This window comes from Teleopsis dalmanni, chromosome 1 (assembly GCF_002237135.1).
Source record: "Teleopsis dalmanni isolate 2A chromosome 1, ASM223713v2, whole genome shotgun sequence".
NCBI classification, from domain to species: domain Eukaryota; kingdom Metazoa; phylum Arthropoda; class Insecta; order Diptera; family Diopsidae; genus Teleopsis; species Teleopsis dalmanni.
This window is the reverse complement of record NC_051846.1, coordinates 57,608,315-57,623,403: the sequence shown is the minus strand read 5'-3', so window position 1 is coordinate 57,623,403 and position 15,089 is coordinate 57,608,315. Positions and strand designations below refer to the sequence as shown.

Below are 15,089 nucleotides of genomic sequence, written 5' to 3'. Positions count from 1 at the left end.
ACAGACCTGATACGATAACCCAGAAGAGAAAACAGTCTTGATAGTAAACGATAAATAGATAAACGATAGACAAAATGCTTTGTAAAATGAATAAACAATGTGTGCTTTATAGAATCTCCGAAGTCCCTTCACTACATCACACATCACAAACATTGTTATTAAAGTGACATATATAAAAGTGGTTATTAAAGCAAAGAGGAGAGATATAATGTGCTACATTTTTATACTTTTTTACAATTATGATAAACATCACAAAAAACTTCATAATATGTATAAAAACATCACTCATACACTCATACTTTTCCTTTATAACTTGATAGTTTTATTTTTGAAACGAATTAAAAATTATAATTTTAGAAGTTTTTATTACTCTTTTAATACTTACAGGCTAACGAATGGCCGATTTAATGCTGGCATATCCCGGCGTCTATTTAATGGTGGCGAAAGTGACAACGATAAAAAATCTTGCTGTGCTTTATCCTCATCGATGCTGGTACTAAAAATGCGTGTAGTTGGCAAATAGCCAATTTGTTGTAGAAAGTCGTCGCGATAGGTAAGTTTGGTTGAGGATTGCGATGAAGTTAGTGGATAGAATGCTCCATGTTTGGCTGCGTTGGAGTGATGTGATGGTGAAGCGGTACCACCATGAAATCCCAACGTATGATGCATATGATGATGAGCATGTGTATGTGTGTGTGAATGTGTATGTGGATGATGAAAATGCGGATAGACAGGAGGCATTTGTTGTGGGTAATGAACTGATAATGGTTGAGTTGGCAAGTGTGACAAATAAGTCGGTTGATTTTGGCTGCTTATTGGAGGATTAATGATTTTATCGTCGAAACTGCGACGGAATGCATAACCCTTTAATGAGCTATAATTACGATGCGTCAATGGTGAAGTACCTAAATCAATAGACGCAGCTGGTCCTAATAGCTTTATAGTATTCAAATAGTTTGGAGATGACGATGAAGTTTGTGCAGTATTGCCAACAGCGACAGGGGAACAACCAATACTACTACTGCCTGAAGCTATAGCTGATGTTCCACCAACACCAACATATGAAGATAAACTATTTGTAATTGATGAGCTATGCAATGGGCTTAGTGTAATGGACTTTACTGTTTGCTGATTAGTGCCTAACATTGTTGTTAAGGAGGGCGAAGTACGTTCGACATACAGCAAATTAGCTGCAGTACTAGTCGGAATACTTGTGCCATAGAAGCCAGTGGATGAAGTCGATAAACCATTGCTTAGACCACTTAAACTGGAACTACAAAGTCCATCAGTGCTACTATTATTATTGCTGATTATTGATGATGTCGTTGTCACGAGTACGACATTGTTTAGTAGGGATGAAACAGTGCTTGACGTTGAACCGACCGTTGCAGATGATGGCGATAGTTGTGTTAGTGATGGAGTCGAAGATATGACCGATGAAATACCGCTATCACTGCTGCAAATAATACCACAATTTGATATACCCGAACTGCCAATGCAAGCAGCATTTAAAACAACCGAATTATTTTGTGGCAACGGTGAGTGTGACGGCGAAATTATATGAGACGGTGATGCTGACTTCGTTGTGTCGCTGAGAATAGATCCGAGTCCACTATATTGTTGATGCTTTAATATGAGTAAGGCGGTTTCTTGCAGACGCGGCGGCACTTGACTCTGTTGCTGTGCATGCAGCTGTTGAGCACCTGCAGCAAGACCAACACCACTGACACTGCCCGACAATGCTGCCGATGCCGCAATACTTGTTGGTAAAACAGGTGCCAGCTTTGTTGTTGTTGTTTGGGTAATGGCTGCACTTAAACAATTTGTTACTGTCGTTGATTATGTTGATGGTTGATGTGCGTTTGTATATGTTGTGAGTATAAATGTGATTGTGGTTGTAGAGTGCTTATTGCTTTCACTACTCGTTTTATTATTGGTGTTGATGCTATGTGCCATCGAACTTCACTTTTTCATGCCGAAATTTTTTTGTAGACGTTCGTTAATTAAATACACATATAAGTATGTATGTATATTTTCACATATTTTTTATTTTTACTAAATGTTTGCACTTAATATAAAGTTTTACTTTACTGAATTTTTAAAAAAGTTTTATAAATTCCCTAAAAAGACTGTTTAAAGCTATATAAGCGAAGTTTATACAATAAACTTTCGGAGCACCATCCCTACTGAGTATGTACTGCTGCATATATGTATATGCATGTGTGTCTATGTATGTATGTGTACACAAACTTTTAAGAATACAAAAAAAGTCACTTTTTCGATATATACGCGTTTATTTTGAATTTTAATTCGGTTTTAAATTTTAAGTTTTAAAAGTGATATATATTTTAACCTTTCTAAGTTGATTATTACTTATTTTAATATTACAAAAAAAAATTATTGAATACTCTTAGACTTTTCCAACCAATTTCAACGGACTCATTTTTCTAAATGTGCAGTTATCCGTATTCGGTGCTTGTGTGCGTTTGATTACTTCGTTAGCTGGCGAAGTTTATTTCCCGATAATGGTATGTCCATAGAACTCCCGAAAATACCTACTGCGCATGTTCAATACTGCTAGAAAACAACAATAACAATATATGAGCGAACCTAACGTATTCTACAAAATTTTCATATTCGCCTCTCCTCAAATAACTACAACATTCCAAAACATTGGAGAAGAACAACAATTATTGCTTAGCCGCAATAATCAAAACACTCGCTAATAGCAACAAAACTAAAAACTTTGTACATCAAACGCAAACACACACACATTCAAACATTCACACGCACACACAAACACACAAATATACAAACATGCATAGATGTGAATGCGGCTTAATAAATCCTACTAAGTAAAAATATAACTAAGCAATGATTAAGACCACAACGAAGCAAGTCAAACCATCATCAGAGGCAATAATAAAAACAACACGGCATCCACACAACCCCCTCGTCGCTATATGCTTTGTTTTGAAAGGGCATACATAATCAAAACGGTTCGGTTGTACTCTTCGCCGAACAAAACGAGGGAAATTTGAAAATTCCAATTGTGATACATGTGCGCACATGGGGAGCAGTCAATTTGAAAAATCTTATGCTTCATTGTTTTGCTTATTGTTATTGTTGTCATTACAAAGTGTGCACGTTCCACTTCGGATGCTTTTGCTTGGGTTTGAGAGTGAATTTCTTTTTGAGGTTATTGGCCAGCAACAAAATATGTTTTTGACAGTTTGATAATATTTGTATGACAACATATGTGCAATACATACAACATCTATTCATACATATGGATTGCATATATAATCTAATGCGTAGCTAGTGTAACCTAATGGTTACTATATTGAGTTTCTATAATAAGTTCCACTGTTCAATATGTTTTTAAAATTATGTATTATTTTAGAAAATTTTATTTTATTAATTTGTTTATTAATTACACAAAATAACCAAAGTAAGTAACACGCCAATAACAAAATCAATGAACTTCTACTTAAATGTTCTTAGAGAACGACTACGTCATAAACTAAGATTATCAGCTAATTCGGAATGCGAAGATGGGGAAACCTGAAGATGAGGATACTACTATGCATATTCTTTGTCACTGTCCAGCTTTAACAACGCACAGAAGAAACTTATTTTATATGGAATTCCTGTCACCTGAACAGATTAGGAGCTTTTCTCGAGATTCAGTTCTGGACTTTATAGCTTTAAAGGGCTTTGTGTAATCAATAGTGTACCACGTAGAAGCAATAAGGACAATATACAAAACCCGCATCGAGCTCCTACGATGCAACCATAAATTAAAAGGCAATGTAATGCATTTAGTAAGCGAATGCCCAATTTTTAAAGAACACAAAACATTATACTTTGTAAACCTTCACTCGACGTTCATGAAACCATGCAAATACTGAATGACCTCAACTGGACGTTGTTAACAGCCTTTATTAAAAATGTATTAAAATGCAAGCTAAAGATAATAAAAGAAGATTTCTAAATTGATTTATATGAAATTTGTAAGTCTTGTTAAAATAATTTAATTAAATATTTATATTGTACAATTAAATTTATTAGTAATAAACTAAACTTAGGGCGGAAATGCTATAGCTGTAAACTTTATATATATAATATAATATAGCATTGTTTCTATGTAATACAACAAATTTAAAATGAAGTAAAATAAAGTTAGAATACTAGTACTACTACTAATCAATAGTGAAATTGGTACAATAAGACTCTTCTGACCACAGTACCGAGTGTTAGACGATTTCACATAAAAAATAATAATAAATAAAATAAACAAATGTTCTTAAGAAGACTCTAAAAAGATTTTTTTAGCTATTTTGTGTATACATATACACTTATTAACTAAGAAAATTATCAATCCTCAAAGCAATTTACAATGAACATAAAGAAAATAAGTAATATTTTTTAAACATTTAAAAAAACAAATTCGCTGATATAAGTAAAAAGTGATATTTTTTACTAATCGAAATTTCGTGAGTTATGAGTTAAAACTTTAGAGGAAGCATATTTCTGTGTTTTTCAAGCAACACACGGGCGTATGAGTAACAATATTTAATATGAAAAAATTATATATTTATATTATATTTAAAAAGAATTAATAATAATAGCTGGTAATTAATTATCTTATTCATATTTTAAATTAATCAGCACTGACGCATAAAAAATTTCATTTCGAATATAGTAGCTAGCGAGTTAACGACTAACATTCAAAATGACAAACACGCAGATAGAAAGATATACCCACGTTGCTAAATCAGTTCGTCTTCTAATTCTGATTAATAGTAAAACTTCGTAAAGTGAAATTTAGGTGACTATCTGACGTTAAGATAACAAGTAACAATGATTTTAATAGCATCACTTTTAACACGTTAAAAACCGCATGCCTCACCGGTCGGTCATTCCGTAATAACATTACCGGCCCGCGTGCTCACGGGTGGACACACAACATGTTTTACCTGGGCACCGCTTGTACACCTGTTTGCATGATTTAAATTCAATTACAGTACAGTACTCCATTCGCCGGTTCCTCGGAAAGATACTGCATATAGCGGGCTTAGCTAATTTGCCATAACCTCATTTTAAAACGATTTTTTTTAATCAAATCAATATACGTTATTAACAATCAAAAAAAATGCCGGTTAGCAAGTATTTTAGTGATTCGACTTAGCCAAAATCAATTATTTGTTACTAGCTTTTTAAGTGACATATACGTTATGTTTGTTAAATATAACAATAAATACTCTGGATATCCGAAATCAATGGTTGCACTCGTTCACATTAAAAACTTCACAAAATCCGTTTTCAAAGATTGTTTATTGAACTTTAAAAATGGTACTGGCAACTTATAAATATCAAAATAAAACATAAACACTAGTTTATGTTGATGTTGCGAAAGGATTTTTCGAAATAAAGCAATAAATTAATAAGAACATAGTGAACTTTTTATTGTAATATGTTATAATGGATGAAACTTTAAATCATTAATGCACTCTAGAGTCAAAACATTAGTCAACTAAAGGGACAAAAATCGATAAAAGCAGTTGAACAATTAACTGTGCACAAATAATACAAATTGAGAAGAAAAAATCCACTATCACCAAAACAATGAACCATTTAAGAAGTCGATCATAATGCTAAAGTTGCATTTTAATTTGGATCTTCACCTACATGTTTTTCGTATAAGGCTCTGAATGAATACCAGCTGTTTGCAAACATCGCAAGAATGCAACAGTGCATAACATTTAGCGACACTACCTGCCTCAGCCATAGCGACGACCCATTCACAACCACAAAATTAGTTTAAGAATAAAAGTCAACTCAACGACGAGATACCTGCCCTGCTCTTAGTATTAATGAGAAAGTAATACCCCAAAATAATGGTCAATGGAAAAAGCACACAGAAGCCAAACTAAACCAATTAAAACTGAAACAATAATAACTAAACTGGCTGATTAACAAGAACTCTAAACTTAATGTCATCCATAAAGTGCAACTTTACAATACAACGATAAAACTTATATGGACCTACGAAATTGAACTCTAGAACTCTGCTTCTCCATCAAAAATTTTTTCGACAAATATTCGGTTCCCCCTAGTATATGAAACGCACGAATATTCAATTCACAGATGTAATTGCCAGGTAACGCACAAAAGTACACATTTAAACTCAGGAATCATCAAAACCCACTTCCAAGAAATCTCATCCAAAGCTCTGGAGCCTAGCAACTCAAAAGGAACTGTTTATACTCAGCTATTGAAAAACAACTCCCACATGGAAACGAAATTGAACGAAGCTTTGGCTAAGGACAATTAATTATCTATTTTTATTTAAATAATTTAAATAAAATATTTTATTTTATTTAAATAAAATAAATAATTTTAATAATTTTAAAAAATGCTTGTATAGGTATAAGAACATTTTTAATTAATAGTAAATAATATCAAATATTAGAAATTATGAAATATTATTTATAAAAGAAACAATATTTATTACATTTGTGAAATGTTTATATATAAATTTCAGATGTGTAATAAATACCTAAATATACTGCTACAGATCATTAATGCAACTTACCTGTATATAGACGTACATTGCAATTGGTGAATAGCGCGAAGACTCTGAATTTTTTTAAAAACTGATAAATATACACAATAAAAGACTGTTTTTATCCCAAAATTATAAAACTTAATTGAATTTAAACAAATTAGAATATTTTAGCTCCCTTGTAATTTTTTTTAAGTTATTTTCACTTCAAGGTATTTCTAAGCTAACGGAATAAAATTGAACACATGACTACATTAAATAAAATAAATTTTAATTTTACTTAATGAAATCTTACACACATGTCAACAAAAAAAAGTGATATGCAGTTATTTATTAGTAATAATTGATGCAATTATTTTAGTATAGTCGTTGCAAAATAAAAATACATTAAAACTTTCATTTAAATTTTATCTGAATTGTATGAATTTTATTTAAATTCAATATTTTTTTAAAGAAAACACTTATTATATTTTATTATTGAGAAAAATTACATAGTTTGTTTTTAAATTTTAATAAATCTTCAAAAATCCGTGAAGAGAAGTTAACTAAATAACGGGATATGCTTTCAATATGATGAATATCAACCCAGAGTTGTATTAATTGTTAGTTTATCGTTCGTTAAAATTTTTGAAACTCAAACACAATTTTGCATAGATTATTGAAATGACTACGGCGTTTACATTGTGTGATTAAAAGTAGATTAAAGTAAAAATCGAGATTAATCTAGCTTTGTTATTCTTAATTTAATCTCCTTTGGTCGATATTAATTTTAAATCTCCTTCAAAATGATGATTATTTCTCTGTGCAACTCTGAAAATGTCTTTTTTTAACGATCTTACAAGAAATATCTTAAGAGCGTAGATTTTTTTCGATCTTAAAGAGAAATATCCGAATTGAATGTAATTTCTATTAAATTTGTTTAATAATAGTTTTGTACATAATTACCATATAAAATTTGTTAAATTATTGTTATAAAACCATTTATTAAATATTTATAACAATTTTTTTATACAAAATTGTAATTAAATGCTTCATTTACAGAAATTTATCTAACACACGAACCAAAAAACAACAAGAGGAACGTCAAAATGAATCTTCAATATATAATGTAAACGGTGGGGATTAAAAATGCAAATTAACTAAATTCACAATGTAAACGTAGTACAACACTTTGTAATCATTTATTTAACGATTTTTAGAGATAAATTGATTTTGAAAACTGCTGAAATTGTTTAAATTCAAAATAGAGGAAGAAAACAAGTACTTTATATAAATACACGGTGAAACAGATTTTAATCCGCATTCAACTTTCAAAGTTTCTCAGTTAATTTTTTAAATAATAATAATGATTTTGTTTAAATACCCAAGTTGAAATGAATTCAATCATAAAGTGGTTATTGTAAATCACTGAAATTGTTTTGTACCTAACAATTTTACTAAATACTTAGCAAAATTCATTTATATAAATAAAGCAAATGTTTGATTCAAAATGTCCAATATGGAAAAACTAATTTTGTGAACTGTAATCCCGCATATAAATCAAATTTATTGCTGATCGTATTGTAATAACCACATATCAATACAATAAAAATTAAAGTTTTTGACAAAGTAAATTATATATTCTATTTGCAAATATTTCTGCATTTTACTTAAAAAAGCAAGAGAAGACGTGTTCTGCTGCAACCAAGTGTCTGCAAGAACAGTAATATTATGTTCAGACAGCCAAATTTCTTTAATTTATATAAATTTAACTAAGTTAATTTCGAAAGTGTTCATACTACCTTAAATTAAAGAAATCATATGTTTTTTATTTACAAATCGAATGTTAAAAATTACATGCTCCAAACATCATTAGTATTTGGGAAATTTTAAAAGTTGATTATTATAAATATAAATAATAGCATTTAATTGTTTATTAGCTGTAGTAGATTTCAGGTATGTGAATTATTATTTTTCACTCAATTTCAAATTAATAACAGTTACAGTTTTTTCTCTATATTCAAATTTAAAAATTTTAAGGTGTATTCAAATTGGATATATTTAACTACAAATTATGAATACTTATAGGTTTTTATTAAAAACCTATCTGTTGTACTATGTCTGATTGAAATAAAGTGAGCGTTGGCAACTCCCTAACGTTTACATACTTATCGATAACTTCTGAAGCAATATAAATATTGTCATACTTTCTGTCATTTGTTGTTTTGCTATCGGAAAATTTAGACAAAGTTGTTTTGCGTGAGACATGTAGTTTCTGAAAAAGTTTATAATATCTATGTAATAAAACATTGTTCATAATAGTAACAAAAGTTGAATTAAAGTTTTATAGTAAAAGTATTATAACGTTTGGTATATTTTATACCAAAGAGAAGAAAAACGATTTTGAGGTGGGGCTCCGGAAGCTCAGTATATTTTGGCGTAATCGATAAAGCATTACAAATAGTTTATACTAAAAAAAATATTTACTTTTAGCAAAAATGGCACGCCCAATATATGCCAATCAGCAAAAAATTGCTGAAAAATTAATTATATTAAATGATCGCGGTTTGGGTATTTTAACTCGTATTTATAATATAAAAAAAGCATGCGGTGATACCAAGTCTAAGCCAGGATTCCTATCGGACAAAGCATTGGAGTCATCAATTAAATTTATTGTTAAACGTTTTCCCAACATTGATGTAAAAGGATTAAATGCAATTGTTAATATAAAGTCCGAGATTATAAAATCACTATCATTGTATTATCATACATTTGTGGATTTGTTGGATTTTAAGGATAACGTTTGTGAGCTACTAACAACAATGGATGCTTGCCAAATACATTTGGATATAACGTTAAATTTTGAACTTACAAAAAATTATTTGGATTTAGTTGTCACGTATGTTTCTCTTATGATCGTATTGTCTCGTGTTGAAGATCGCAAAGCTGTTCTGGGATTATATAATGCTGCTTATGAGCAACAAAATAATCAAGCTGATGCTGGCTTTCCACGTCTAGGACAAATGATTTTAGATTATGAAGTCCCACTTAAAAAATTATCCGAAGAATTTATACCACATCAGCGACTTTTAACAAATGCGTTGCGTTCATTGACGACCATTTATCCTTTGCGAAATTTACCGGCCGATAAGTGGCGAGAAATGCAAAAATTAAGTCTCGTCGGTAATCCAGCAATTTTATTAAAAGCCGTACGTACCGACACAATGTCTTGTGAATATGTTTCGTTGGAAGCAATGGATCGTTGGATCATATTTGGTTTACTGCTAAATCATCAAATGTTGGCTCAGTATCCAGAAGTCAACAAGATATGGATATCAGCTTTAGAATCCAGTTGGGTAGTCGCACTTTTCCGCGATGAAGTACTACAAATTCATCAATATATACAAAATACTTTTGATGGCATAAAAGGCTACAGTAAGCGTATTGCTGAAGTAAAAGAAGCATATAGCACAGCCGTTCAAAAAGCTTCATTGATGCACAGAGAAAGAAGAAAGTTTTTACGTACTGCCCTTAAAGAACTGGCACTAATTATGACAGATCAGCCAGGTTTATTGGGTCCTAAAGCAATATTTATTTTTATTGGATTATGTTTGGCTCGGGATGAAATACTTTGGCTTCTTAGACACAATGATAATCCTCCAATGTTAAAGAATAAAGGTAATATTTAAAGAAGTTATGAAAGAAATTATATAGTTAATGACTTTCTACTTTTTAGGTAAAAGTAACGAAGACTTGGTTGATCGTCAATTACCTGAGCTACTATTTCACATGGAAGAGTTACGTGCACTTGTGCGCAAGTATAGCCAAGTTATGCAACGTTATTATGTGCAGTATTTATCAGGTTTTGATTCTACTGATCTTAACATCAGAATGCAAAGTTTACAAGTATGTCCGGAAGATGAGAGTATAATACTGTCTTCACTCTATAACACGGCGTCCAATTTAACAGTTAAACAAGTCGAAGACAATGAACTATTCGATTTTCGTGCTTTTCGACTTGATTGGTTCCGTTTACAAACTTATATGAGCGTTAGTAAAGCTGCATTGCGCATTAATGAGCATGTGGAGCTGGCCAGATTACTAGATTCGATGGTATTTCATACACGTGTGGTTGATAATTTAGATGAAATATTGGTTGAAACATCCGATTTAAGTATATTTTGCTTTTATAGTAAAATGTTTGACGATCAATTCCATATGTGCTTAGAGTTCCCAGCACAAAATCGTTTTATAATTGCTTTTCCATTAATATGCAGCCACTTTCAAAACTGCACACATGAAATGTGTCCAGAAGAACGTCATCATATACGTGAACGCTCATTAAGTGTGGTTAATATATTTCTAGAGGAAATGGCAAAGGAGGCCAAAAATATAATAACCACAATATGTGATGAGCAGTGCACAATGGCAGATGCATTATTGCCCAAACACTGTGCAAAAATATTATCTGTGCAATCATCTCGTAAGAAAAAAGACAAATCAAAAAAACAGTATGATGACATACGTAAACCAGGTGACGAGTCATATAGGAAAACACGTGAAGATCTCACCACAATGGATAAATTACATATGGCTTTGACAGAACTATGTTTTGCAATTAATTATTGTCCTACTGTTAATGTGTGGGAATTTGCATTTGCACCACGTGAGTATTTATGTCAAAATCTGGAGCATCGTTTCTCTCGAGATCTTGTGGGAATGGTAATGTTTAACCAGGAAACAATGGAAATAGCAAAACCAAGTGAACTACTCGCATCAGTAAGAGCATATATGAATGTGCTACAAACTGTAGAAAATTACGTACATATCGACATAACGAGAGTTTTTAATAATTGCTTATTGCAGCAAACCCAAGCATTAGACTCTCATGGTGAAAAAACAATTGCAGCACTCTATAATACTTGGTATGTTAGAACATTTAAGTATTAATTAAAACAATAAGTAATTTTTACATCTTTAGGTATAGCGAAGTCTTGTTACGACGTGTGTCAGCAGGGAATATTGTATTTTCGATAAGTCAAAAAGCGTTTGTGCCTATTTCACCCGAAGGTTGGGTACCTTTTAATCCTCAAGAATTTTCAGATTTAAATGAATTGCGCGCATTAGCAGAACTGGTAGGACCGTATGGTATTAAAACACTCAATGAGACCTTAATGTGGCATATCGCCAATCAAGTGCAAGAATTAAAGTCACTTGTTGGCACTAACAAAGATGTTCTCATTACATTACGCACAAGCTTTGATAAACCAGAAATAATGAAAGAACAGTTTAAACGTTTGCAAGATGTTGATCGTGTATTGCAGCGCATGACAATTATTGGTGTAATACTTTGTTTCCGTAATTTGGTACATGAAGCATTAGTTGATGTGTTAGAGAATCGAATACCATTTTTGCTTAGTTCTGTAAGAGATTTTCAAGAACATTTGCCGGGTGGTGACCAGATTCGCATAGCTTCAGAAATGGCATCATCAGCTGGTCTTATGTGCAAAGTAGATCCCACGCTTGCCAATACATTAAAATCGAAAAAGCCAGAATTTGATGAAAGTGAACATTTAACGTCATGCTTACTTATGGTTTTTGTTGCAGTTTCCATACCAAAATTAGCGCGTAATGAAAACTCCTTTTATCGTGCAACAATCGATGGACATTCAAATAATACACATTGCATGGCTGCAGCAATAAATAATATTTTCGGTGCATTATTTACCATATGTGGTCAGAACGATATGGAGGATCGCATGAAGGAATTTTTAGCTTTGGCTAGTTCATCATTATTGCGTTTAGGACAGGAATCTGATAAGGAGGCTACACGTAATCGTGAATCAATTTATTTACTGCTGGATGAAATAGTTAAACAGTCTCCTTTCTTAACTATGGACTTGCTTGAATCTTGCTTTCCTTACGTCTTGATACGTAATGCGTATCATGCTGTTTATAAACAGGAACAAATATTAGGTCTATAAGTGCATGCACAACAGTAATTTCGTATTGTAACTGAAATACAATTAATTTTAGAATAAGTATTTAAAAATATTACATTTTTATAAACAATATTTAATGGATAATCACTAATTACAAACATGTTTTATATTACAAATTAAAAATCTAAATTGTGTCAAACATAAACAAAATTTTTTTTAATTGATTTCTAGACATAAAATTTAAATTTAAAAGATTATGCACCTAAATTAATATAAATAACAAACAGTATGAAAAATAAAACTTAATATTAAATTGCTCATGTTTTGTTAAAATATGACTGATACACGATTCCCAAAGAAGACGTTGCGAATAATGTGAAATAACTCCACCAAGTTGCAAATCCAAGAAAGCCTTTATAAACTTCCGTACTAAAGACCTAAGTATTTGATAAAGAATGTTAAACTATTTCTATATGAATATATAATGAAAATATTACATTTTTCAAACTTGTTAAAGATGCTTGTAACGTTTGTGCAGATTCTAAAATATTAAAATTTTCTTCGACCACATCAATGTCTCCCAAACCACTGCCTTCTGCAACTGTTTCTATACTGCTGACAAGTGTTGATGCTTGCGAATCAAGATTGGCAACGCATTCATCTTGTAAAACAGTTTCGGTAAAGAGCCCAGTCCAACTAAAACCACCTAAGCTTTTGTACATCAAAGTGAGGTATAAACACAGTATAACCGGAGCAACAAATTGTAAAGTAACAACACAAAGATAGTAAAAAATAGATGAAATCTAAAAATGCAAATTAATTATGTTATCTACTCTAAATATATATACAAAAGCAAGAACCTTTGTTTGATATTCTTTATTTGTTATACGACCGGCCTCTTTACGTAAATCCTCCACCTTGTCATGTGCTATATTCAAGTAAGATTGTAAGTAGATGGGCATTAAAGCAAACCGTAGAATGACAACAATCAGTACAAGTAGTAGGCGAAGTGTTTCGAATACATGTGGTTTTAGTCTAAAAAAACATTAATGTAACTTTTTTATATTAAAAATTTTACACTCATTATGAATATAACTTACAATGGTGCATCCATACCCTCAAAAATCCGTACAGTTAAGTAATCTCTGCTAATTGGACGTATCCATAAAATTACTAATATAAAGGGTAGTATAAAGCTTATATTTAATATAATTTGCATTAGTTTATTGTTTCCGTAATATTTTAATGAATCCCAATGCATTTTAGCCATACGCAAACCAGGAAAAGTAAACAGGGATCCCAAAATGCCACAACCTAATGCTATGAAGAATTTAACAACTATTTTAGAAGCAGGTCCACTATAACAAAAAAAAATATGATAGCTACAATTTTAGAGTACATTGAGTTTAGCTTACGAAGATGGCAGTCCTTGTTCAGTTAGGAACTTTGAAGCGCTGTTATTAAAACTATTGTACGCATTCTCCAAGCCGGTCTCTAATATACTTTCATCAACTATAAGCACCATCATGGCTATTAATAAGTAAACAAGACACGCAACAATCACCATGGAACGTTCACCGATTGATTCCTCGCTGTGAAAATATAAAACCGTAAGTGCAGACAGCAGTTTTCTAAAAAATAAAGAAACATTTTGGTTATATAAACAAATATGTATTACTTTCAAATATTGGTTTCAATATATATATATAGATATATATAATTTTAATGCCTATAAAATGATAAAAATTTATATAGGTTTTCTATTGTTACTTGACTTAGGTCGTTTATTTAACACATAAAATAAATGTTCTTTTTTATAAAAATACTCTTATTAAATTGTGTTAAGTATTTAATTATATTTTCATTTTTATTCACTGTACAACGAAGATAGTCGAAATATTTGTATATTTTTGTACAAAAAATAAAATATAATTAAATTTAATAAGTATAATTTCTTATTTTAAAAAACATTTATAATTTTATGTGTTAAATAAACGACCTAAGCCCAGTAACAATAAGAAAACTAATTGAATATTGGAGGTAATAACAACTTATTTTTTAAAATTTGTTTATATAAAATTTAATTTATTATTAAGAAATATATAAACAAAAATATTATATATAAATCTATACTTATTCATAAGGAATATAATTATATATATATTAATTTATACATGTATTTAAAAAAAAATTATTATATAAGACATATAATCACATTATTTTATGATGGGTTAATAATACTTTAATTTTAAAATACACTAACAAAATGGTAAAAAAATTCACAAATATATTGAAAGTATGCAAATTATGTTTAAATATAAAGTTCACACTTACATTGCGAAAAAAATGACTAGCAAACACCACACCATGCTTAAGTTGACTTCATTTTTAAGCGGGAAGTAAAAATGGTACACCTATTAATGGACACATTTTTATTATATAACCGATTCTATAAAAAAATGCATTTTACTTACTTCTGAAATAACATAAACTAGACCAGCATAAATACTGAAATCCACTAGCCACTGGTATTCAGTAAAATAACGTAAATGAACAACATCTCGTTCTATAACGGGTATCAGCCCCAAATCGACATCAAT

General features: G+C 30.7%; 2 protein-coding genes across 2 annotated transcripts; one reads left to right on the top strand and one right to left on the bottom strand.

The window, feature by feature from the left end:
• The first annotated feature begins 8,757 nt into the window (after nucleotides 1-8,757).
• On the top strand, nucleotides 8,758-12,681 carry LOC119667372 (membrane-associated protein Hem). Its single transcript, XM_038076662.1, has 3 exons — nucleotides 8,758-10,225; nucleotides 10,284-11,472; nucleotides 11,529-12,681. The coding sequence occupies exons 1-3, from the start codon at nucleotides 9,046-9,048 to the stop codon at nucleotides 12,529-12,531; spliced, it is 3,372 nt and encodes a 1,123-aa protein (XP_037932590.1). The 5' UTR covers nucleotides 8,758-9,045; the 3' UTR covers nucleotides 12,532-12,681.
• Nucleotides 12,682-12,760: 79 nt separating this feature from the next.
• LOC119681930 (transmembrane protein 161B-like) lies at nucleotides 12,761-15,089 on the bottom strand (the record flags this gene model as incomplete). Its single annotated transcript, XM_038095246.1, has 7 exons — nucleotides 12,761-12,926; nucleotides 12,987-13,292; nucleotides 13,350-13,524; nucleotides 13,590-13,847; nucleotides 13,905-14,120; nucleotides 14,824-14,903; nucleotides 14,964-15,089. Coding segments are annotated over 7 exons (1,281 nt in total), but the record flags the coding sequence as incomplete, so codon positions are not given.